The sequence below is a fragment of the Leopardus geoffroyi genome, chromosome B3, assembly GCF_018350155.1.
Source record: "Leopardus geoffroyi isolate Oge1 chromosome B3, O.geoffroyi_Oge1_pat1.0, whole genome shotgun sequence".
Lineage (NCBI taxonomy): Eukaryota > Metazoa > Chordata > Mammalia > Carnivora > Felidae > Leopardus > Leopardus geoffroyi.
The window spans coordinates 108,244,547-108,270,402 of record NC_059337.1 but is presented as its reverse complement, the minus strand read 5'-3'; the positions used below and the strand labels follow the sequence as shown (position 1 = coordinate 108,270,402).

At 44.1% G+C, this 25,856-nt stretch overlaps 1 protein-coding gene across 1 annotated transcript in view; it reads right to left on the bottom strand.

The window, feature by feature from the left end:
* The window catches only part of PRKCH (protein kinase C eta), a 235,508-nt gene that overhangs the window by 61,759 nt on the left and 147,893 nt on the right, over window positions 1-25,856 (bottom strand). The window contains exon 10 of the mRNA XM_045451174.1: window positions 12,052-12,206. Coding sequence (XP_045307130.1) covers window positions 12,052-12,206 — 155 coding nt within the window. The remainder of the gene's footprint in view (window positions 1-12,051; window positions 12,207-25,856) is intronic.

Sequence of the window (25,856 nt, the reverse complement as noted above, 5' to 3'; positions counted from 1 at the left end):
AGAATTCATCGCCCCAACATGCCATATATCCACTTTTTGTTTATCTGACTACCTGTGCTAGAATTTAAGTTCCTTGAGGGTACAGGGTTTTGTCTCATTTGTTTCCAGAGCTTAGCACAGTGCCTGGCACACAGTAGGTTCTTCACACATATGTGTTAAAGGAATGAATAAATACGCCAAGTTTGAGGGGATGCCTTTCTTTAGTCTTCTTTAACTCTCTTGGGACCTGACCTAAAGCTTTGCATTAAGCAGGCATTTCATAAGCATTTGCTGAACTGGACAACTGAACCACTTTTTACAAATGTTCATCTGATACCTAAAGACCAACTGACTGTATTTTTATGGCTTAGCAAATAAATCCAAGATTGTGTTTAATTACAGTGAAGCAGTAAGCTGCTTGCTCTATCAATCTGGTGGGGAGAAGAACAAAACTGGTGGTTTGATTTCATCAGTGAGTGGAATCAATTAACACATTTATCAACTAGTTCCAAATAACCACAGCTCTTGCTGATACAAAAGGTCAAATGCTGATGAGGTATGCCAGGATCAGTATCCTGATTGAATAAGGACAGAAAGTAAAGTACAGAAACAAAATGTTTCAGGGCTGAAATTTCTTTCCGCCATTAATCTGGGTCCTTTGAGAAACCACACTGACTAAACTGTCAGGATATGCACCGCATATGGTCCAAAAAAGTTCTGGAACCTCCCCTCAAATGAAAAACCAAAAATCTGCTTCAGTACTGGAAAAGTTAAGTCCCAAATGAGTTCAATTGCTCCCTCCATACATTACAGAGTTAAAATTTAAACAAAATGCAAAAGTAGAGTGTTCAAATTTTACAATCTGTACCATATGCTCCAGGGTTTCACAAGGAAACTATCTTAAAGATTTACGATTAGTATGTGGTAAGTATAGTAACTATATACAATTTCAAAATATTGTTAAAATGCAAAGAAAATAATTTCGTTTGAAAAGAAAACACAATCAAATTTAGTTTACTATAAAAAGATTGGTCTTCAGAAGGTTGATGTTTACAAGCTAAAACTCCAATTTCTGTAAAGAATTCCCCATTCCCGAGGAAGCATCTCGAGGATAACTTCAGTTCAAGCCCATGCTACAAAGAAAATCCAAATCAGCTGATAACATGTATGCAAAGAATAACCTTTTTTTTTTTTTTTTTTTTTTTTATTTTTTAAAAATTTTTTTTTTTCAACGTTTATTTATTTTTGGGACAGAGAGAGACAGAGCATGAACGGGGGAGGGGCAGAGAGAGAGGGAGACACAGAATCGGAAACAGGCTCCAGGCTCCGAGCCATCAGCCCAGAGCCCGATGCGGGGCTCGAACTCACGGACTGCGAGATCGTGACCTGGCTGAAGTCGGACGCTTAACCGACTGCGCCACCCAGGCGCCCCAAGAATAACCTTTTTTTAAAAAGTTTATTTATTTATTTAGAGACACAGTGGGGTGGGGGAAGAGAGAGAGAGACAGACAGACAGACAGAACCCCAAGCAGGCTCCACACTGACAACCCCTGATGCACGGCTCCAACTCATAAACCCTGAGAACATGACCAGAGCTGAAATCAAGAGTCAGAGGCTTGACTGAGCCACTGGGTACCCCAAAGAATAACCTCTTATATTGACATGGCATGTTTCAAAGAACTTTCACATTTCACTTTCACCTGATTTGAGCTTCAACAATACCCTGCAGAGAAGCCACATCAATGTACAGATGGGCAAACAATCTCAGAGCATTCTGAAACCTGCCCACACCCCCAGAACCAGCATGAAGCAGGGCTGGGTCCAACACCAAGACCTTCTGAAAACCATGCCCAGGATTCTTTCAGTTGAAAGAATATGTAAGTGATCTTCTACTATTCTTTTATAGCATTGTAATTTAAATGGATTTGCACTTTGGGGGACACTCTAAATGATGCAATATACCAAAAATTTTTTTTTAAGCCCTAGAGCCAAATTTAGGCACATTCCTAATGGGGTCCAGTTTCGTAGGGTTCTGTCCTTAGCTCACAGTTCTACTTAAGACACTCTTGTCCGGTGATCTCATCCAGTCCCCATGCTCTGAACTGATAGCTATGTCCTGATGACTTCTAAATATGTGTTCCAGTCTATCTTTTTCACTGAGCTTCAGACTCATATCCACCTTCCCATTGCACATCTCCACTGGAATGTGTCTCAGGTGCCTGACATACTATGTTTCTACATCTCGTCATCTTCCTCTCCCGTCTAGAAGGCTTCCTGGGCTCATTAGCTGGGCTCCCAGCTAATGGTACCATCGTCTATCCAATCTTCTAACTAAACACCTAGAAATGACTCCACGTTGCTCCCTCATCCCCTGGACCCACCCAGTCACTAAGTCCTGTCCATTGTACATCTCTTAAACTTATGCCCTTCTCCTCAGCCCAACTAGCATCTTAGTCCAGGTCCTCATTATCTTCCTACCTGGAACACTGCAATGGTCACAAATTGAACCTCCCCCTGCTACCTACATGTATGTGTCTGCATGCTCTCTCCCACACATAAATATGAAATATAAATCCACTCATGTCATGCAAGCTGCTGGAAATTCTTCAAAAACTCTTCTTCACCTGCTACAGAAAAACCAAATTCCCTGGCATGGAATTTGTATCTGACACTGTGAGTTTCCTATCAAATAACTATCCTGCCCCTCTTTCCTTAGTAAGAAAACCCTGATTTGTCGCTAGAACATGGCCGCATAATAACTTCCTAGCCTTCACTATAGCTAAGTGCAGTCAAGGGACCAAGTTCTGGCAATTTCCACGGTAAGTATTGTGTGGAATTTCAGGCTCCCTAAAGGGAACTAACTCAGCTGGGAGAAGTACCCTTTGCCCATCTGGAATACAGAGATGATTCCTGAAGCTTTAGCAAACATATTAGACCACAGAGTGACCCTGAATATGGCTGAACAAAAAAGATAGAAACCTGAGTCCCAAATGACTCCATGGAGCTTTCATGAGCTGGACTGCCCACTTCCAGACTTTTTACAGGAGAGAGAAATGCATTTCTATCTGGCTTAAGCCACCATCATATTCCATTTCCTATTACAGGCAATGGCCCCAAATCCTAAGTGATAGAGAATTCAAACATCTCAAGAATGTTAAGCCTTTCATAGCTTCATTTCTGCCAAACCCTCTAGCCTTATCTTCCACCATAGCTCAAACTGTAAGTTCCAAAATTCTTGTAGTTTTCCACTCTACACACACACTCACCAGGAGCTTTCATACTTCTCAACTTTTGCTCAAGCTTGCCCCCTACCTAAACACCCTCCTTATTTTTGTTCAGGTTTTAACTTTTCATCACTTCCTACAGAAAGTCTGTCTAAACCTCCATGTTAGGCTAAGTGGCCATTCTCTTTGCTCCCATAATATGCTGGGAATACTCCAATTTTGGAATCCATCTGCCATTATGTATTTATGGGCCATCTCTCCCAACCCACAGATAGAGCCTCAAAGGGCAGACACCACATCTATTCATTTTGTATTTATATCTCCTAATAAAAGTAAGAGCTCAGGAAATATATTCTGAGGTCAACTGCATTTTCCTCACTGAAATGGAGTGAACAGTATCGAATGCCTCCAAATGTCCTGATTAGCTCTCCGTGTCAGTAGTAAGTTAAAGATTGAAACAAAATGGTAATTTCTTTCCCCCTGAGATGGAAAATAAATTACAGGTGAGCCATCTTAAGAAAACATCCATTCTGAGAAGCAATCTACTGTTTGGATGTTTCAGACCTGAATTTCCTCATGTATAAAAGAGAACTTGGCACTAGGCAATCTTGGAGGCCTCATCTGGCTCTAATATTTTTATAATTCCATTGTTGAACATAAACACATAGAACCGGACACAAGGAGCCCACTGTGAATGGATCGCTCCTCCAGCAATTGGCAGCATGACCAGACTCACCTAACTTTTAAATAAATTACTTACAAAGAGTGTCTAATAAAATCGTGAAGTCATCAGATGACAGTGAACGCTCTAGGATAATGAAATGCCTACTGTGGGAGAATATGCCTCCTAGACTCCAAACACACTGGCCACCTATAGAGCCCTTGAACTTGCCATGCTTCTTCCTGATGTCTGGAACTTGCATTTGCTATTCCTTCTGTTTTAAATGGTATTTCCATCCCTCTTCACTGGTCACCTCAGCTCAAGAGTGACTTCCTTAGAAAACTCTTCTGTCTCTCCCTGACCAGCCTGAATCACTGTATTAAAAGTTCTCATTCATTGCAGTGCATTCCTGTTCTTCGTGGCACTGGTCACAGTTGTGATTTTCTACTAGTATGGCCATCTGATTGATGTCTTTCTCCCTCACTATACCATACTCTCCATAAGGAAATATTTTGTTTTTGCTCATTATTATGCTTGTATCCTTGGCAGAAAGTTGATGCTCAATAAACACCTGCTAAATATCTCCAAAGGCTGTGTGAGGGAGGAGAAAAGTAGACAAGTTTCATTGGGGGGGAATGTCCAGCTATTCCAATAAGCTGGAAATCCTTTGAGCTCTCCATCACATCTTTGAAAGGGGACTGTGAAGTCACTTTCTGGTGACCGTGGAAGGCACTGAATGAGGCCTCCATTTGACAGAGCAATCATGACAAGCTAAGAGAAGAGGCAGGAATGTGACTACATAGTTTGGAGTTTTAGTAACAATTCTAAGAAGGGTTCATAGTCAAAATCTGTATTGAGAGTCCCATGGTTGGCACATCCCGAAGAAACAAGGACTCTCATGAAAATGACAAATGACAATTTGTAGTTTTCCTTGCAACAAACAGATCAAGAAAGACTAGACCTACTTCTCGGAGCAGAAGGAATGATGTTATCCAATGACAAAGGGAACACAGAGCTTCTAAATTTGGTTTTCATCTTTATCTAAAGAGAAGTTTTTTCTCACTAGAATGAGTACGATAAATATAAATATGGAAATGAATTCCAATACAGGTGAGGTAACAGTAAGGGCCCAAAATTCCAGACTCAAATGAAAGACATTTGAGGACCTTGGAATTCTGTCAATAAGAAACACTTAGGAGTGAGAAGGTCCCAGGAGATGGGAATCTAACAGATGTTATAAGATTTTCAAGAGGGGGGAAGAGGTAGATATCAGAGAACAATGACTCAATCAGGTGACCTTCATTATTGACCCAAATACAAATTGATTTGGAAACAGATTAACTGTGAATTCTTAGACATAGAAGCAATGATCACAGTGGAGGGCTCCCCAAGCAAAACTATGCTTAGGTCATTTCAAATCACACAGGTATGTGAAGTCAGCAAGGTACCTGACAGTCCCATATGACATCCTTGAGAAACAAGAGTCAGATGCTATTAGAGACTGATATTTACACAGAACTGTTTTCAAAGACTAGCTTAACAGACCTTATCTCGGAGGGAGATTGTTAATCTTCCCAAATTCTGAATTTTAAAAAAAGTCAAATTAGGTAGAGACTTGTTCTCTCGATTTGAGGAGAAATCAAAGTTGATTTTCTTTAAAAGTTAATGTGCTACATGTTAAAAGACATTATTTCAGGTCTGGCAGTCAGCCTCTGTGGGTCAGTTCCACACCTGGACAATGGGACAGGACAGCAAATTTCCATGGTAAGCACTTGGGGCCTTAGGAGTAAACACTGATTACCAGGCACACAGCAAGCCAAGAACTGCATAGGGTACAGGGTGGTCTGACTCATGGGTTCACAGTGTGTATTAAAATGCACTGTGTTCAGGTGTTAAGACAGTAAGGAGGAATCAAAAGTTAAATTGTGCCCTTCCATAAAGGTTTCTCACTAAACATATTTTAGATACATCCTATGCTTTGTCAAAAACAGTAACTCCAATGTGTGCTGGCTGGCTTTAAGAGTTTGGGGTTGAAATGTCAAGGGCGCCTGAGTTTCCCTTTAAAATAGGTTATGAAACATGATTGAAAATGGGGCTTGTAATGCTGGAGGGCAGGTAAATGGGATGCGTGCCCTTTTGTCTTCCTAACTTTTCTGTAGGACTTGACTCTGAAAAAAAGTCAATGGCCTTGTAAATTATTCATGAGCTCTATCTGGGCTCCCAATCAGCCAACAAGCCCAGGACAAAGGAATGAATAGTCTTTTTTTCCCCTTAGCAAAGTGGCTCATTGACTGCTTACTTCCCAGCCCTTTCTTCTTGGTCTCTGGGCCGTGGCAGCCCCAGACCTTCTAACCAAAGGCGAAGGCACAACCCCTGTTCTTGCTGTATCTCCAGGGAACTGGACTTCTGTTCCTCCAAGAAATGCAAGTGAACACGTCTGAAAATCAGGGTCAAGCGGAAAAGCACAGAAATGTAACTGGCCTTTCTCCTCTCACACAAGGCACAGTTGGCTAAGAGACAGAAGAAAGTCAAGTCATAGGGAGCCTATGGTACTACCTTCCAAAGTCCTATCGGCAATGATTTGCCACACACTGAAAAATAACAACCTTTCCTAACAATAAACAACAGCCCCTCTACAGGCATCTCTCAGAGATATTTACAGGTTCAGTTCCAGAATGAACTGTCTGAAATGAGTCAATACATTTTTTGGTTTCCCAGTGCATATAAAAGTTATGTTTACACTGTAATCTATTAAAATTGTGGAATAGCATTATGTCTAGAAAACAATCTTAATTTTAAAATATGTTCTTGACGGAGTGACTGGGTGGCAAAGTCGGTTACGTGTGCGACTCCTGATTTCGGTTCAGGTCATGATCTCATGGTTTTGTGAGTTCCAGCCCTGCGCTGGGTTCTGCACCGACTGCAGGGAACCTGCTTGGGATTCTCCCTCTCTCTCTCTCTCTCTCTCTCTGCCCCTCCCCGTTCCCACTCTCTCTCTTTCAAAATAGATACATAAATTTTAAAAAATAAAATAACATAAAAGTATGATATGTTTAAAAAATACCTTATTGCTAAAAAATGCTAACCATGGCCTGAGCTTTGAGGAAGTTGTAATGTTTTTGCTGGTGGGCAGTCTCACCTCCATGTTGATGGCTGTTGACTCATCAGAGTAGTGGTTGCTGATGGCTTAGGTGGCTGTAAAAATTTCTTAAAATAAGGTAACAACGGAGTTTACCACGTTGATTAATTTTTTTTTTCATGAACAATTTCTCTGTCGCATGTGATGCTATTTGATAGCATTTTACCCACAACATGGCTTCTTCCAAAATTGGGGTCAAACTTGTCAAACCCTACCACTGCTGTATCAACTAAGTTTATAGTATATTCTAAATGCTTTGCTGTCATTTCAATAATCTTCACAGCATCTTCACCAGGAGTAGGTTCCATCTCAAAAAACCACTTTGTTTGCTCAGCCATAATAAACAACTCCTCATCCATCCAAGTTTTATTACCAGATTGCAGCAATTCAGTCCCCTCTTCAGGGTCCACTTCTAATTTTAGTTCTCATGCTATTTCCACCACATCTGCAGTGACTTCCTCTACTGAAGTCTCCAAGCCTCGAAGTCATCCACGAGGGTTGGAATCCACTCCCTCCAAACTCCTGTTCATGTTGATATTTTGACCTCTTCCCATGAATCAAGAATGTTCTTAATTGCATCTAGAATGGTGAATCCTTTCCAGAAGGCTTCCAATTTACTTTGCCCAGACCCATTAGAGGAATCACTAGCCATAGCAGCTATGGCCTTATGGAATGCATTTTTTAATAATAAGAATTGAAAGTCAAAATGACCTTGATCCACGGGCTACAGAACGGATGCCGTGTTATCAGACATGCAAACAACATTCATCTCCTCGCCCCTCTCCACCAGAGCTCCTGGATGACCAGGTACATTGCCAGAGCAGTACTATTTTGAAAGGAACCTTTTTCTCTGAGCAGCAGGTCTCAAAAGTGGGTTTAAAATATTCAGTAAACCATGTTGTAAACAGATGTGCTGTCATCCAGGCTCTGTCATTCCATTTATAGAACACAGGCACAGTAGATTTAACATAATTCTTAAAGGTCTGAGGATTTTTGGAATAGTCAATGAGCACTGGCTTCAACTTAAAGTCATCAGTTGCACTGGCTCCTAACAAAGCCTGTCCTTTGAGGCTTTGAGGCCAGGCATGCGCTTCTCCTCTTTAGCAATAAAAGTCCTAGATAATATCTTTTTCCCATGTGAGGCTGTTTCATCTACATTGAAAATCTGTGGTCTCGTGTAGCCACCTTCATTAATTATCTTAACTAGAGCTTCTGGATAACTCACTACATCTTCTACGTCAGCACTTGGGGCTTCACCTTGTACTTTGATGTCTATGGAGATGTCTTCTTTCCCTTAACCTCATGAACCACCCTCTGCTAGCTTCAAATTTCTCTTCTGCAGCTTCCTCGACTCTGTCAGCCTTCACAGGATTGAAGAGAGAGAGGCCCTTGCTCTGGATCAGGCTTTGGCTTAAGGGAATGTTGTGGCTGTCTGATCTACCCAGACCACTCACATTTTCTCAGTATCGGCATTAAGGCTGTTTTGGTTACCATTCGTGTGTTCACTGGACTAGCACTTTTTATTTCCTTCAACAACTTTTCCTTTGAATTCACAAGTTGGCTAACTGGTGCAAGAGGCCTAGCTTTCACCCCATCTTGGCTTTCAACGTGCCTTCCTCAGTAAGCGTGATTGTTTCTACCTTGTGATTTAAAGTGAGAGACATGTGACTCTTCTTTTCACTTGAACACCGAGAAGCCACAGTTAATCACTGGACTAACTTTAATATTGTTGTGTCTCAGGGAATAGGGAGGTCCGAGGAGAGAGACAGGGATGGTGGAGGGGTTGGTCAACGGAGCAGTCAGAAACACATACAACATTTGTGGATTAAGTCTGCCATCTCATATGGGTGCAGTTCATGGAGCCCCAAAACAACTAGAATAGTAACATCAAAGGTCACTGATCACCAAAACAAGTACAATAATAATGAAAAGGTGTGAAATGTTCTGAGGATTACCAAAATGTGACACAGAGACACAACGTGAGCAAATATTGTTGAAAAAAAGGCACTGGTAGGCTTGCTCCGCACACGGTTGCCACAAACCACACACACACATACATATATGATAAAACTGTGGTATAGATAGATAGGTATCCACTATATCCACAGTTATCTGTGGAGTACAGTAAAGCAAAAGCAAAGCACTATAAAACAAGGTATACCTGTATCTGGATAGGTCAGAGGCAGCATCCATGATATCATTTTGGCTCCCATAAAGGCCATCCTAGGACATGTATGATAAATGAGGCTGTCTCATGCACCCAAGTTTCTCCCTGTGCTCTCTGGATGGATCAAATTCATACCCTGTACGACCCAATTGTGCCCTTTACTGTGTGTGAATTCCAAGGACTTGGTTTTCAAAGGCTTATCCTTAAGACTCTGCTCTCAGGCCAGTAACCTGAATGGAATTAAATTATCCTGTGAAATAAATCCACAGGATAAAAATAGCTTTTGAATCTATCCTAATTAAATGTGTTCCCTTCAAAGTCAACCATATCAGTTGGAGCCTGCATATGGGATTCAAGTTGAAGAGTAAATTAAAATAAGTTCTCAAAACTGAACCACAGATGCCAAGAATTTAAATAAAACTTCTCAAGATGTGGGCTGATACAGCTTCACAGAAACGACATCAGGCTATAGTGTCCATCCTCCATAGTTGAAAACAAATGAAACAAGTAGACTGAGAGGCGGTCACATCCCACACAGGAGAGCAAGTCTGTTGGCCTCATGCCAGCGTGATGTGGTCCGCAAGTAAAGCCTCTAAGGGTTCGAGAAAATGAGTTTTGACAACCGTGCTATTCTCCACTGCTTCCATCTGAATGTTTGTGTCCCTAACCATCCTTCTCCCCACGCCGACCCAAATTCATACGCTGAAATCCTCACCCCCAAAGGTGATGGTGTTTGCGGGGCCTTTGAGAGGTGCTTAGGTCATGTGGGTGGAATCCTCATGAATGAGGTTAGTGCCTTTATAAAAGAGGCTCCAGAGAGTTCCCTTAACCCCTTCTGCCATGTGAGCACATAGAGAAAAGGTAGCTGTCACCAGACACTGAATCTGCTGCCACCTTGATCTTGGACCTCCAGCCTCCAGAACTGTGAGAAATGATTTTCTGTTGTCTAAAAGCCACCCGGCCTGCGGTATTTTGTGAAAGGAGCCCAGAAGAAGGAAGACACATGCTCTGCCTCCTTTTCATGAATTAAAGTCGCCCTATCACCAGAAGGGGAATAAGAAGTCTCCTCTTTAGTGGCAGAGCGTTCAAGTCTCTCCTGAGGAGGCAGTGTGGCCCAGTGGCTAACGGTATAATTTGAATTGTGGCTTTACTGCGAATTAACAGTGTGGTTGCTAAGCCTTTCTAAGACTCGGTTATTCACCTAAATAAACACTAATAAGATTGGTATATAATAATAGTGCTGGAAGGATGAGGGCAGAAATTCAGGTAAGGACTGACTGTCACAAATGCTCCATGTAGCTCTTGTTGCCATCATTGGTATTAGTCTTTGGATTTACCGAAGTCCCTGTCAAGTTGGGAAGTCATAATTCTTAACAATTAAATGTGGGGAAGACTCTCTCTGGGGTGACAGAGAGCAGATGGATGGATAAGCCACAGAAAGGAGAACAAGAGCAGAGCTCGTGGCCCAGAGTCTGATGCTACCTACCATCAGGAAGATCTCTGAACTCTCTCCGCCACCAGCAACCCCCTCCAATCATGCACTGGGCGGAATTCTGAGACAGGAAAATTCCCATGCTGGAGGCTCCGGGAGAACAGAGAGCCTGACCAAGGAAGCTCAAAGCACAGGCCATCTACAGGAATCTGTGGCAGCTGCACGGCTGAAGAATGAGTGGAGATTCCTGATTCTGTTCAAGCAGAAGACTCCCACTGCTGGTATCCAGCCTGGCTCCAAGCTCTTTGCCCACTTCTCTGCCCCACAGCTGAGGCAGAGACAAGGGCCGCATCTAGTTGAGGCTTTAGGGCTCTGCCCTGAGAATGAACATTTCTGTATCGTGCCTGTTATACTTCCTTTGCTTTCTCTCTTCTTTCTGGCATCGTCGATCCATCCTGATGAATTCTTTCCTAGCCTCACTCCTCTCTTCCTGTTTTGACTCTAAGATATTTAAGGATATTCAGTTTTTAAAGTTCTTTCACACTTGCACAGTGATGTCAATACTGTTCTGAGCCCCCAAAAGGAACAGTGTTAGCAAGGCTAATAAATTGCCAGTTTAAATCAGGAAATTCTTTTACTTTGACATTCATGCTCCTAAGATAAAAATGATTTTTTCTCAAAAGGAAACAATTGCATCTCAAGAGAAAGAAGAGTTTATATGGCAACTAAGCTACAAAGTTGTGTAAAGAGGAGGAAAACACTGACCACAGGGAAAAAATTTAAAAGTAAACATCGTCTAACACACTCACTGTTACATTTCCCATCTTACCCAATCTTGCGTCTGAACAAAGTTTCATCTCCTATCCCTTTGCATTTTGAGATCTAACAGTGGCAACCAGATTTTAAGCCCCAAGTATATTATCATCAGAAAATTGTGTGCCATGACGCGGAGTCAACATTCAGGAGGGGCTACACGTGATAAATATCATCAAGCAGGACACTGCTCATCAACAGTTCACCTTTTGGTTGCTTGACTGGCGAGCTGTAACCCCAACTGACCGAGATTCTTATCACAGTAATTTAGGGCAACAGTCAGCCACACTCTTCAGTGTAGGTATGGATCCTTAAAATGGAATGGAGTGCTTCCAACGTTAAAACAGAAAAAGAGAGCAACAATGTGTTCAGCACCTTGCAGGGGCTGGCTGTATGAATTCAGGAATAATCTCAGTGCAGCAGTTCAAGCCGAGTTTATGAACACCACATGGGGGCAATTCTGGTTTGCAGGCAATGTGTAACACTAGGTTATTTATTCTAAGGGACACATACCTTTGTAAATTTAATTCTAAAAAAGATTTCAATTGATTAACAGGAAAAACAGAAGGGTGGATGAAGCCAGGAGGGCAAACAGCGGATGAATTAGGAGATAGGTTACCAGCGACCAAAACTCACCTGTAGATGATCCCTTTCTCGTGTAGGAACATGAGCGCCGAAATGATTTCTGCAGCATAGAAACGAGCTCGTGCTTCATCAAAACGACGAGACTTTTGAATGTGAAACATCAAGTCGCCCCCATTCACAAACTCCATCACGAAGAACAGGCGATCCTGGATACAAACACAAGAGAGGATCCAACGTGGTGTAACCATTAGCCTAGAATCTGGTCAGCATCATGTTACCTTGGGCGGGGGCGTGGGGAGAAGAGGTCGTCAAGTGGAGGTAGTCAGTGGAATATCCTGATGGGATCAGTGCAAAGCATGAGGGTGTTTGTGGGGGCCGTGGGGGGGCATGTAATACCTGGATCTCCTTTAAGTAATTCCACACAGCCTTGATCTCTGCATTAAACAAAAAGTAGGAAAGTCTCAGGAGCCTTTGGTTCTAGTAGCAGCTCTGCACTTAAACGCCACGTAACCTTGAGTTTAATTTGTTTTGGACGTCAGACGTTAGCAAAGTGAGGATGAGGGCAGGATCCCTAGCCCAATCATGGGGTTTCAGAATGTGCAGGAGAGCAACATAAATGGAAAGGCACATGCTGCTCCTCTGGAACATGCAGGGTTAATTGCAGAATGCAAGGGACACCTACCAGGTCCTCACACTTGGGCAGGGAACACTCACAGAAAGAGGAAAACATTTTAGACAAGCCTGTCAAACAGCAGTCTGACGACAGCCTCAGAGTAGCCTCAGTGTTAGAAATTCCATTCGGGCCATGAGGAAATTCCCGAGTTAGGAGTGGAAAGGTGCAGACTGGTGGGATGCTGGCTCCACTTGGAAGGAGCTCTCAACCTCACAGAGGAAAGGGGCCCTCACGGTTCCCCATGCAAGTGCACTAAGTACTGAGCATGTGGTGTGAACACAGTGGCCTTGATTAAGACTTTAATAAAAGGAACGTGAAGTCTCAATGAAAAAGCGATGTCTGTAAGACTGACAGTATCAAGTGCTTTGTTTCAGGAACCTCTGAGATCAGTGGATTTCCTTACTCCCTCCACTAACATCTACGAAGTCCCTGGGTCGCCAGGCACTGAATGAGGAGCTGGGGATCCAAGAGAGTAGAACAGGCATAATGTAGATACAACCTCTACCCATATAGAGTCTGGTAGGGAGACAGACACTGATTTAAAAAAAATAAACAAGGAGTCATATAAACAAATAAAGCTACAAATTCTGGTAAATCCTGTGAAGGGAAAGGGGAGGAAAAGGAGACATCTGGTCATCTGCCTGGGGGTCAGTGGAGGAGTCTCTGAGCGAGTGACATGTAAGCAAAGGTCTACAGGATAACCCCGCAGGGCCAGCCATCATCGTTTTGGGGGCGGGGGGGCGGGGGTGGTGGACGTCATTTTGTAGGAAATTGGTTTTTGCCAATTCACAAAGGATGTGTACTGACAACTCATCTTTCCTTGTGGTTTTCAGTGCCCCAGCTTTGTTCACAATGTTACCCCGCATCCACAGCTAAGCAGTGGACACAGCTGTGAGAGTTGTAGCTCACACTCCCAAGTCACCACTGGTTTCATCGGGCCTTCCAGATCAGAACACAGAACTCATGACCTCTTAGTCCTGATTTTAAGTAAGACCTTAATTCAGAGAAAAAAAAAAAATCCCCTGGGTCTATGAAACTTCTGTTAATGAGAAGTATGAATTTAAGAGTGAAGATGGGGGGAGGTGGGGCGTCTTAGGTGAGCATCCAACTCTTGATTTCACCTCAGGTCAGGATCTCATGGTTATGGTTTTGAGCCCCACATCAGGCTCTGTGCTGACAGTGTGGAACCTGCTTGGGATTCTCTCTCCCCCGGTCTGTGTGCCTCCGTAGCTTGCAGGCTCGCTCGTGCTCTAAATACATATATACATAAACAAACACACAAACAAATATTAAAAAAAAAAAGAGTGCATAAGGAACGACAAGGTTCACACACACAAAAACAAAACCAAACGACAACAAAACAACTCTTGAGGTTGGCCAGTGTAAGTCAATTGAAAGCTAAATACAGTGAGCCATCTGACTGAGCTAGTGGCCTTCATCTGAGTGTGACTGACAAATGGAGTGGCAGATGTGGTTAGGACAAGCTTTGATGAGCAATGGTGTTCTTTATTTTCCATATGGGAAGGACCCAAGAGCAGGGTAGCAGTGGAGTGGGATGGAGGCTAAGCACGCGATGGAGATAAGTCCAAGAGCTGCATCCGCACAGGCCACTGTAATGACAATGCTGTGTGCATTTTGAAGGGGTGGCCAAGAGGGACACGATGAAGACTCCAGTGGTAAAGCCACCCAAACCACCCCTCGACAAGTAGGTAAGTCTTACACATTTTTGTTAACCAGCCTGTTCACCTTCTTCATGGCTGTGACTGGCAGTCATGTGAATTCCAAGAGCTCGAAATACCTGATTACTGGAATTGGGTCAGTAGGTAAGGGGCCATTCCTTAGGCTGCTGAAAGTCAGTGTAGTTGGCAAGAGTTCCTAAGGCAGTAGGCATCAAAAAGATGAGGGTATTGTAAGGGCAATTTCATTCATTTCTAGTTTCCCCAAATCGTTCTCATATTCTCAAGTCTGAAAAGCCAGAGCAGGGGCTGAGTTCCAAATCTGGGGGAGGAAATACTGCCTTCTTGTCTCTTTCATCTGTTCTTCAGCCCAGCCCTGGAGATGGGTTCTCAGAAGAAGTAGGACGCTCAGGGGGTCACACCTGCCTGTGATTTGCAACAAGGTCATAAGCCTCAGGAATGCGAAAATAGGGGTTTCTTTTCATTTAGACTTTTCATTTTCTTAATGCTTATCTATTTTTAGCATGAGTGGGGGAGTCACAGAGGAAGACACAGAATCCTAAGCAGGTTCCAGGCTCTGAGCTGTCAGTACAGAGCCTGACATGGGGCTTGAACCCACAAATGTGAGATCGTGACCTGAGCCAAAGTCAGACGCCACCCCAGCGCCACTCAGAGTTTCACTTCTAACTTCCTATATGGCACCACCTAGAACAACTCTCATCCCTCAGGCTACTTACAGCTCTTGAAGCAAGCAGGAAGGGGAAACAAGCCAGCCAGATATAATGACAATTTACCAAAAGTAATGGTCCATCCTATCAAAGACCTAAAATAATATCACAAGGTAGGAAAATAAAAATGTGTTCATCAACTCACAGAATGCCTTTGCTGAGAGGAGCCCCTCTGTTTACACGCATATCTCTTCACTCTAATAATGGCCTTTCTGACACCTAAAGTCACCAGGCCATCAAGCTTGTTGGAACAACATCCAAATGAGATACAATCAGCCCTGGTTTGGGTCCCAGGGCTCCATGGGAGTAAAGGGTCTGAGTTCTGGTATGCAGGCTTTATGGTACCTAATAAGGCTTTCAGAGATCTTTTACACTGTTAAGGTTCTCAACCAGAAGGAATGTTTACCGAGCACACGCAATACCAGGTCCTGGGGAGAGACAAAGTATTGTAAAATGAACGCGACCCCACACCTGCTCTCCCGAACTTCAGAGAAGTGTGGATAGAGCACATCACCCCAGTGTACTCAGAGCGGTGGAGGCACACAGAGGCTGTCGTGGGAACAGATCAGGGCACCTGAGCAGCCTGGAGGCTGGGGTGGGACGTGGGGAAAGCTTCCAAGAGGAGCTAATTCCCCAGCCTTGAAGGATGAGGAAGCAGGAGTCAGGCTGGAGTGGGGAGGCATCAAGGTATACGAACAGCTCAACTATCAGGTATGAGGCAGGGGACAATGGCTGCAAAGGGAGACCGTCCCTAAGTGCTGAAGCTTCTGCGTGTGGGGCATCACTGGAATATGCTGCTTTCATAAGCAAGTGTTGACAGAAGAAGCAAAAGGCTATGGGGTGCCTAGGTGGCTCAGTCGGTTAAGGGTCCGACTCTTGATTTCGGCTCAGGTCCTGATCTTGCGGTTTGTGAGCTCGAGCCCCGCATCGGGCTCTGCGCTGACAGTGCGAAGCCTGCTTGGGATTCTCTCTCTCTCCTTCTCTCTCTCTCTGTCCCCAGCCCCCCTTGGGCTCTCTCTCTCTCAAAATAAATAAACTCAAAATTTTTTTAAAAAAGCAAAAGGCTAGTTAGGGTACTTCCTTTCACCCCATCCTCAGGCCACCGACAGCTGAGAAGTTCAGGGCTATAGTCCTGTTCAGAGAGAGGCTCACTCACCTATTGGTCTCTACAATTATAGACCCAGCGTCTGGGCTAAACCAGGTGGCAGCTATGGTGCTTGGCTGGAAAAAGACTCCGCGAGCAGAACCCGCCACACATACTAACACATCAGCTACAAACGCAAATCAGCCCTGCTAAATGTTCCTGCCCTGGAATGAGTCCCACCAACCCGAGGGGAACCTTTCATACTTAGCGCATGCCCTTTACAAAGCAGAGTCATGGACGTGACGCTGTGACGGGAGGCAGGAGATCGCCTCTTGCCTACGACTCCACTCGCAGTCTGTGCTGTTGAAGAACTAGTCTCCCTCACCACCCGACAAGCACGAAGTTACGCTTGACAAACGCAGCTGTGAAGCAAGTAGAGGAAACATCTGCCGGGCCCCCCGAGTTTAGGGAGGCAGGGCATAATAGATTCAGGTTGCCTGTGAGTCACTTCTGGGGCAGGGAACAGTTTCCAAATCCCGCCTACGGCAGTGAGTACAAAACCAACTGTTTCTGTGTTTCAGCCTGGGTAGACAGCCATTCCAGCTTTTCTAAAGTCCAGTCTCCTAGAAACTGAGTCCTGGACACCTGCACAGCTTTCCCTGAGGCCTCTGGCTCCTCTCAGGTAAATTGTGCTCTGATCTGCAAGGTAAGAAACCCAAGGTCCCTGAGACTGGAGACCGGTGTAACCTCAGTTCCAAAGACAAGTGGCCCAGCCCTTTGTCCCTGGTTCCTCTTTTGTCCCCCATTCAACCAACCACAAATGCAAGTCATTAACACAGGTGAGGAACACCTGGGGGAATAAAAACAACACAGAAATCCCTTTGTCCCACGCCTCCCTTCCTTGGATGAGGAGGCCAAGGAGCTGGTGCCTGGTTAATAACAGAATTCCTGTCATCACCTGCCTGGCTCCATTAACCCGCTGCAGCCTGGCCCAAATCTGTCCTGGCTATCAGTTCAGGGCTGTTACTTCTTAGGGGTCAAAGGGGATAAAAATATCCCCCAAACTGATAGTGGCTGTCAGTATGAGCAGTGTGCATTCCCTAAAGGCCCTCATAAAGATTGTTCTTTAAGAATTAAACTGAGGGGACCGGGGGGCTCAGTCGGTTAAGCGTCCGACTTCAGCCAGGTCACGATCTCACGGTCCGTGAGTTCGAGCCCCGCGTCGGGCTCTGGGCTGATGGCTCAGAGCCTGGAGCCTGTTTCCGATTCTGTGTCTCCCTCTCTCTCTGCCCCTCCCCCTGTTCATGCTCTGTCTCTCTCTGTCCCAAAAATAAATAAACGTTGAAAAAAAAAATTAAAAAAAAAAAGAATTAAACTGAGGGGACCGGGGGGCTCAGTCGGTTAAGTGTCTGACTTCGGCTCAGATCACGATCTCAAGGCTCGTGGGTTCAAGCCCCGCGTCGGGCTCTGTGCTGGCAGCTCAGGGCCTGGAGCCTGCTTTGGATTCTGTGTCTCCCTCTCTCTCTGCCCCTTCCCCACTCATGCTCTGTCTCTCAAAAATAAATAAAACATTAAAGGAAATAAAATAGATGAAAATGAAAATAAAGGAATTAAACTGATAGGCAACTGTATACAGAAAAGTTCGAGACAAAACACTTGGGTCGATGAAAAGTGATATACCAAGATGATAACCTGTGCCAAGACAACATCACCTAAGGAGGATGACTGTAGAGGAACAAGGGATGAGATCCCCTGGGGTCACTGTGGTAGGTACCTTTGGAGGTGTCTGTTCAGCTCATTGATCCCTTTCTCAGAGAACTGCCCTGGCATGGTCACAGGGGGGCATGCTAGACACCCTGCAAGCAGCTAACTAGAGCAAGCTGGCCACCCCCTCTCCAGTATCTTTCCCAGAAAATCGGAACTGAGATGGAAAGGTTAATTTAGGCTGTGTGGGGTGCAGGGGCTGAGGAAACGTGAATTAGGAAGCTGAGGTTATCTGTGTTGTGTGACCACGTGACATGTCTTGGTAAAACAGAGTGCTGAAAGCATGGCTGGACAGATGGATGGACAGAAGGACAAGAGAAAAGAATGGAACAGAAACATAGAGTGAGGCAGAGACAAGAGATAAGGGCGAATGAGGGAGCCAAGAAGGAAACCACCTGGGCCCATCATGCCCTTCCACTTCCAGATCCGGAAGAGACATGGACAAAGTTGGCCCGTGGGTTCTGTGAAACACACCCTGTATCTCTACATCTTTATTTTCACTTCTCACTTTTTTGCATGACCTTGGGTAAACCGCTTTCTGTACTTGCCACCAGGAGAATTTTAACTGAAACACACAGCAATTCTTAAGGGGCAGAAGGTTTACTTATTCACAAATCTGGGATAATAACACACTACAACAACCATGTGCAGATTAAACCAGAATCGAAGTGCCTTGTCAGGGCCAGGCCCAGAAGAGGCTCCACAAGCAGAAACTATTGTTATTAGTACACCATACAAACAGGCTAACGTGTACTCTAGGAGGTCCTGCACCCAGTGCCCAAGTCCCTGATGTCACCAAGACAAAGCACAGCGTGGTGGTGAGGGCGCGGGGCCTCTGGAGCCAGGGCGCCTGAGCTGCCAAAGCAGCTCCCGCTATGCTGTATTTATTTTCTGTCTCAAAACTCCAATCTGCAAAACGAGGATAATAAGAGGACTGAACTCACAGGTGTACAAGCATTACATGATTTAAGCTAAGAATGTCCAACGGTGCCAGGCACACAGTGAATGTTCACTAAGTGTGAGCAAATATCATCCTCACTATCACTACGGCTTCCACCGTCACGGCCGTCTGCTCCCCAGGCTCTGGCCCCTCTGTGTGTGTGTTGGGGCGGGGGCGGGGGCGGGGGGGGGGCGCTGTCCTGGGCAGCAGGCTGCCCTGCATGGATGCAGAGATGGTGCCTCTCAGGCTGGCAAGTAGACAGGAATGAAATGGCAGCCAAAACAGCAATGTGAATGTGAGACAGGAATCTGGAGGGTTTAAGGAGTCAGGAGGACACCCACGCCAGCCGCGGGGGCACTTCTGATACTGCGTGGTCATGACCTTGACCTATTAAGGAGAGCTTTTCTTTCTGGGAAGTGATTACAAAGCAAGAGGTCACAAAACTAGATGTGATAACCAAAACATGCCAACGGAGGGCTTCAGTTCCAGCAAGTTTTCTAAGTTTCTAATAGCAGATGATAATATTCTCTACTTTAAGAGCTTGATAATCATAACTGATACTGTTGCAAAGCAAATGGACTGCTAACATATCAGAGTGAGACTTCTTGTAGTAGCTCTTCTCCCTTTCCATACAGTTGCTTCACTCTTGTCAACAGAGTGAAAAAGATTTTTCTGTTTACAGCAAGAATCCATAGTCTGTACATGTCATCAACAGATATAAATCTTCAGTTGAAGATGTATTACAGCGAGGATGCAGATTACCTTTTGGAAATAATTCAAAGAATAGCAACAACATTTACAGTTAATGAATTTAGTGATGGTTTTAAAGCAATGTTAAGCTGAGCGCCACATCTAGACTTACCTAAGTTCTCAGCAATTACTTTGGAATTATTTCTGAAACAATAACACACCAACCCTGTATCAAAAGCTGCAGTGTCACTGACTGGTTGTGGGCATGGAGAAGGAAATCTCCAGTAACAGACAGCATTGTGTTGAATTTCTCATAAGTGCTCCTTGCTTTATGATTTTGCTCCAACAAAGTCATCCACAGAGGGAATAGGGCGTTCAAATCAACAGGAAACAGTTATTGACGTCAAAGAGGTCACAGTGGAAAAGCACCCTCATGAGGAAATCTGATTGCACCATGCCTGAACTGGAAACAACTTAAATTTAACCACATTAAGAATGATTACAAAGGCTTCAAGGAAGAAACAAGGACAGGGAATCTAATGGCTTCCTTTTTTTTTTTTTTTTTTTTTTTTTGGACTTACCATTTTGTGCAGCCCAGAAGATATCAGACATTAATTCAATCACTCAGCAATCCCTCTCTCAAGCCCACAGGCATGATACATCCTGTCTGAGCTCAGGCACTAGTCTTCAGGAAGGTGAAATATGTCTCTAATATAACAAGCCCTTAGGAACCTGCATTTCAAACCTGGAGGGACACTCGACTCTTTCCAAGACCAAGACTTTTCCCAGTTACACTGCCTATCGTCACCTGTAGTGAAACGTGACAAGGCTCACCAACATGTATAACGGACTGGGCTGTGTGAGGCAATCTAACTTGCAGTTCAACCCACTGGGAGGCATTTGAACCATAAGATTCATTTTTTTAATGTTTATTTATTTTTGAGAGAGAGAACACATGCAAGTGAGCAGAGGAGGGGCAGAGGAGAAGTACAGAGGCTCCTAAGTGGGCTCGGCACTGACTGCAGAGAGCCCAATGCGGGGCTTAAATTCACGAACCTCGAGATGACACCCTGAGCCGTTCAGGCGCTTAACCGACTGAGCCACCCAGGTGCCCCTGAGCCAGAATATTCTTAAAGCATAACTAAGCAGTCAACATGACTGGAGACAGAGCAATGTCAGGGCTTAAGTCCTTCCACTTCCTGGCAGAGCCCTCTCTGGTCTGACTTTTACTTGAATGATAGCACTCAGTAATTCCCAAGGGGAGAGGGGACAGTGATCAATATCACAAATACATTCTCTAGTCCAAAATATCCAAGTGTGTGATTTGCCATTAATGAGAAAATTTATCATAAAATTTTAAACTGAATTGTTTTAAATAGAATTAAATCATAATGTATTTTATACTTTCAAAAAAAAAAAAAATGGTCCACACACATCTTGCCCAGTCTCATTGGGCTGCACTGGCCTTGTGTGCTTGGTGTTGTTTTCTGTTAAGGACCTGAAACCTCTGAAGGCAGAGCCCGGCTGGAAATGACACATCTCTGCTACCACCAAGCGTAGTGCCTGCACCTAGCAAAGGGTAAATAACCCCTTGGAGAGCTAACATGGCAGGAGGCCATTTCTGGTTTCTACGACGATTTAAACTAGAGCGTCACAAAAGCTGGAACGAACGGCCAAGATCAGTTCTACCCATTTATTGTATGTAAGGGCAACGACGTAAACTGCCTTACCTGCAGTTAAAATAGTTCATGGAAGAGCTCGAAATGAGAAGCAGACCTGCTTCACACACCACTTCATTTCCCTTTAAGAATAAAGCTTTGTGGTTTTTTTCTCTGTTTTTAAAAGTAATTACAGGGGTGCCTGGGTGGCTCAGTCGGTTGTGCATCCAGCTCTTGATTTCAGCTCAGGTCATGGTCTCATGGTTCATGGGATCAAACCCCGCATTGGGCTCTGTGTTGACAACAGGGAGACTCCTTGGGATTCTCTCTCTCTCTCTCTCTCTCTCTCTCTCTCTCTCTTTCTCCCCCTCACTGTCTCCCTCTCTCTCCCTCCCTCTCTCTCTCTGCCCCTTCCTGGCTTGTGCACACACTCTCTCTCTCAAAATAAATAAACGTTAAAAGAATAAGCAAAAGTAGTTACAGGTTCATAGTTCAACTGTAGTTATAAAGTAAATACATAGAAAACCGAGGAAAAAAATAAATAAAATGAAAATAAAATCATCTATAATCCTGATACCCAGGGATAGAATCCAAATACAAGGGGAAACAAAACCATTTGTGGCTTTTAGGATACAAGGAACTGGAGATTTCAGGGCAAACAAGAAATTTAACAAGGGTGTTTTTAATTAGAATTTATTTACCCCTTATGTCCTACTTACCACTCTTTAAAGAAGAGAAAAAGAGAACATGAAAAATGTATCTTTCCTTTTCCACTTATATTACATAGTATTTCCTGATGTACTTAGTCATTGAACAGTGAATTTTTTTTAACAGGTGCATACTATTTTCAGTGCTATTTCTATGAAGTCCTACAATTAGCTGGACCTCTATTTAAGTTAATGGAAATAAAAGGATGGTATGAGTATCTACTTAGGATACTTTATGATAAAGATCATTTTTATTAGCCTGGAAACACAGGCATCTTAGAAAAGATTACTGCCAACTAGTCATAGTGTTTTGATTCTGGATTAAATTCACAAATTTAAATTCTGAACTTTGGTTTACCAAGAAGATATCTTAGGTTATAATTTCCTTTTTAGAAAAGGTTTTGTCACTTAAAAATATGCACAATAGGATTTTTTAAAAATTATTATTTCACACGGTACAACTCTCTGTGTAAAGGTTTTGGTTTAAGCACCAAATAGAAGGTCTATTAAAGATACTTATGGATTTAGGGGTGCCTCAGTGGCTCAGTCAGTTGAGCGTCTGACTCTTGATTCTGGCTTAGGTCATGATTCCACGGTTATGAGATTGAGCCCCATGCAGGGCTCTGCGCTGAGCATGGAATCTGCTTAAGATTGTCTCTTAAGCCTGTCCCTCCGCCCCTCTCCCCTGCTCGCTCTCTCTCTCAAAAAAAATAAATAAAATAAAAAACATATTAATGGATTTAGTTTGTATAGGGCTATTGGATAGAGTAAAAATGCCATTTACTTATTGAGATCATTTTTCATGACAGAGGTTCCTAAACTTTGCAGCCTCTTAAAGAAGGCAAGATTTCATCTCTCCATATGATCTGTGGATGAATTAGACATGTCTGCCTCACAAGAGGAGATTCTGGGTTATAGTTGTCTAAATAATCACTCAGTTAGAGAAGCAGCAAATCAGGCCAAGAATATTCGGTCTGCCTTGAGAGGATGCCTGGGAATCTGTTAGCCAAGAGTCTGTTCTTGCCTCTGCTCTACAGTCTTGTAGTACCTGCCGAATTTCCACCTGGAATGTGCATTCCTTGTGCTATTTTGAGTTTTGTTCCTTCTAGCACAGCCACAGCGCATTCTTCTCTGGCCCTTCATCTGGGGAATAAGATGTGCTCAAGCAAACGACGCCCCCACAGCCCCTTTCCAAACCCCTTCTGCACTATGGGCCACATACTGATCTCTGCTGTCCATGGAGGAAAAAAGACACAGACTTGACTTATATAAAGGTAGGGAGACCAAAGTAACAGAGGCAGAGTCTAACAAGATGGTAAAGCAATCACCAATAGTTTTAAGGGTTTAGCCAGGGGAGAGAGGATATCGCGTTGGCCTTGTAGAGAAGCTTCAGTTGGTTACGTGGAGTTCCGATGGGCCCTTTAAAGTTGCAAGGACCGGAGCAGAGACTAAGACAGCAACACCAACAGTCTCATCCCAGATCCAGTTACAGCTTCCAGTCCTGTGGTGAACTGACTTCATGTGGGCACTGGGTTCCTCCTCCCATGAAACCACTTCCTTCTGATTCTTCTTTCTGACTTTCTGCCACCTTCTCCACTCTTACGTAGAATTCTTTTCTCAGCTCTCCTCTCCTATCTACAAACACCTACCGAAATATTTTAAATTACATTTTTGGGGTGCCTGGGTGGCTCAGTCGGTTGAGTGTCTGGCTTTGATTTTGGTTCAGGCCATGATCTCACAGTTCATGGGTTCGAGCCCCGTGTAGGGCTCGCACTGACAGGGTGGAGCCTGCTTGAGATTCTCTCTCTCCCCCATCTCTGCCCCTCCCCCACTCATATGCACTCTCTCTCTCTCAACATAAATTAGTATTTTTTTAATATTAAAAAAATTACACTTTCTACTATATACCCAGAGGACACTGAGGACACCAAAATCCAATTTCCCATCTGAACCATGTTTCTGAGCAACAAACTTCCTACCACTTGGCTTCCTGCAAAGTGAATTCATCATACGCTATTCCCCCAGGCTCCCAACTGACCAGAACTGTGACCACTCCTCCCACTCTCTTACCCTAAAAAGTCCTATCGATTCCACCTCCTTAGTATGTCCTTGACTCCACTCAGTGACCGCTGCCTTAGAGCAAGCAGGTCTGACAGGACCCTGTTTCAGCATCCTTACCAGATCTGCTACCCCCAGTCTCCTCTTTCTGCAGAGAACCACCTCCTAAAATGCACGTCTTCCGTTGCCCTCTGGCTTAAAACCCTGGCTGGCACCCTTCACCTCCATGATTGAGTCTAAGTTCCTTTGGAAAGGATGGCAGGCCCATGATGACTTTGCTTCATCACTACCCACATTTCCCCTCCTACAATCCTGCTGCATCGACTTATTTGGGGTGTCCTAGGCATACCATACATTTTAATCCTCTGTGCCTCTGCATTGCTATCACCTCTGTCCGGGAGGCCCGACCTGTGTCCTCTCCTCAGCCCTCTATGACTGTAGGGCTCAGATGCATCCTCAAAATACAGCTGAGACCGCTCTTTCTCTCAGAGCCCTTTCAACCTCCACAAGGGCCAAGTCATGACTTTTCTTCTATCCCATGGTTATAGGTGTCTGTGTTTAAGATGATCCTTGACTGAAAGCAACTAGAGGGCAGGTCCACATTTTGTTTCTCCTTATTGCTTTCAGTCCCTGGCACACAATGTGCCCTAAGGAAACATTTACTGAAGTGAATTAGAAATGCAAGATAGACATAATAGTACCATTCAATATAGAAACAGCCAACGTGTCCAGTGGTTAGGGTCTACTTTCAATATTTAGACAGCACTCAGTTCTGAGGTATCTAAAGTATCTGTAACTGTAAGTTGAAAGAGCATTTTCCCTGTATGGCAAACAAAAGAAAATAGCAAGCATGCTTCCCCCAAAGCACACTGGTATTGCTACTGGCACATTTTTCTACACTGGTTGAGAAATGTTTCTTAAAGCTTTGATGATCCCTGCTTGTAAAATCCAGTCATACGCATCACACATAGGATGGAATCTGACTCACAGATAGGCTGGCACCCTTTGCAATTCAGGGTGGAGACGATTTTCATAAAAAGTTACTGATTCAACACCTTGATGGCAAAGTGGAAGCAAATCATTCAATGCCAAAACAAGAGACGCTGTGCTATTTCAATCTCTTGCTTTTAAATATAACCCATTGTAAATATATGCTCGCTGAGCTAATCTTTGGCTCCCTAGACGCCCCAGGCTCTGATACGTCTGCCTTATCGCAGGAGGCTTTGCTGTTCAGAGCTGTTGGCAGTGTGCTAACCCTGGCTCACATTCAACAGACCCGCTACGCTTGCACCCAGTTTCCTCCCAGCCAGGGCCCGAGACTGAGCAAATGCCTCGGTGCAGCCACTGAGAACTGTTACAGGCCCCCAAGCAGGAACTTTGCCTGTCTCAAAGTCAGAAGAGAAAAAAAAATGCTTATAATTTTATGAGGAGTATTTAACACACTTTGCTTTGGTCCCTGTAAAGACTAACGTGATCTTCTAGTCCATTTAACTTTCTGTATCTAGGACAGACCACCTGATATTCATATAAGGCAGTGGTTTCCTTTCCCCCCACCCCACCCAGGGGACATCTGGCAATGTCTGGAGACAACTAGGGAGCTCACATGCAGTGAGCACAGGCCAGGGATGCCTCTGATCCAACAATGCGTAGGACAATCCCCCATAAGAAAAGATTATCCTGCCCCAAATGTCAGGAGCAGGAAAATGACATGACACTATGCAAATAAGTGAATGTTTTTTACGAGGAAGTTTGAAAATTCACCAGACATTCGATGGTTAAAACTGTCTGGCCTGTTGGGTGAAGGTCAGGGTAGTGGGGATAAAGTTCTGAGCCAGGTGGAAGCAAGCTTCCTGCTTCCTATCTGTTCTGAAACCCAAG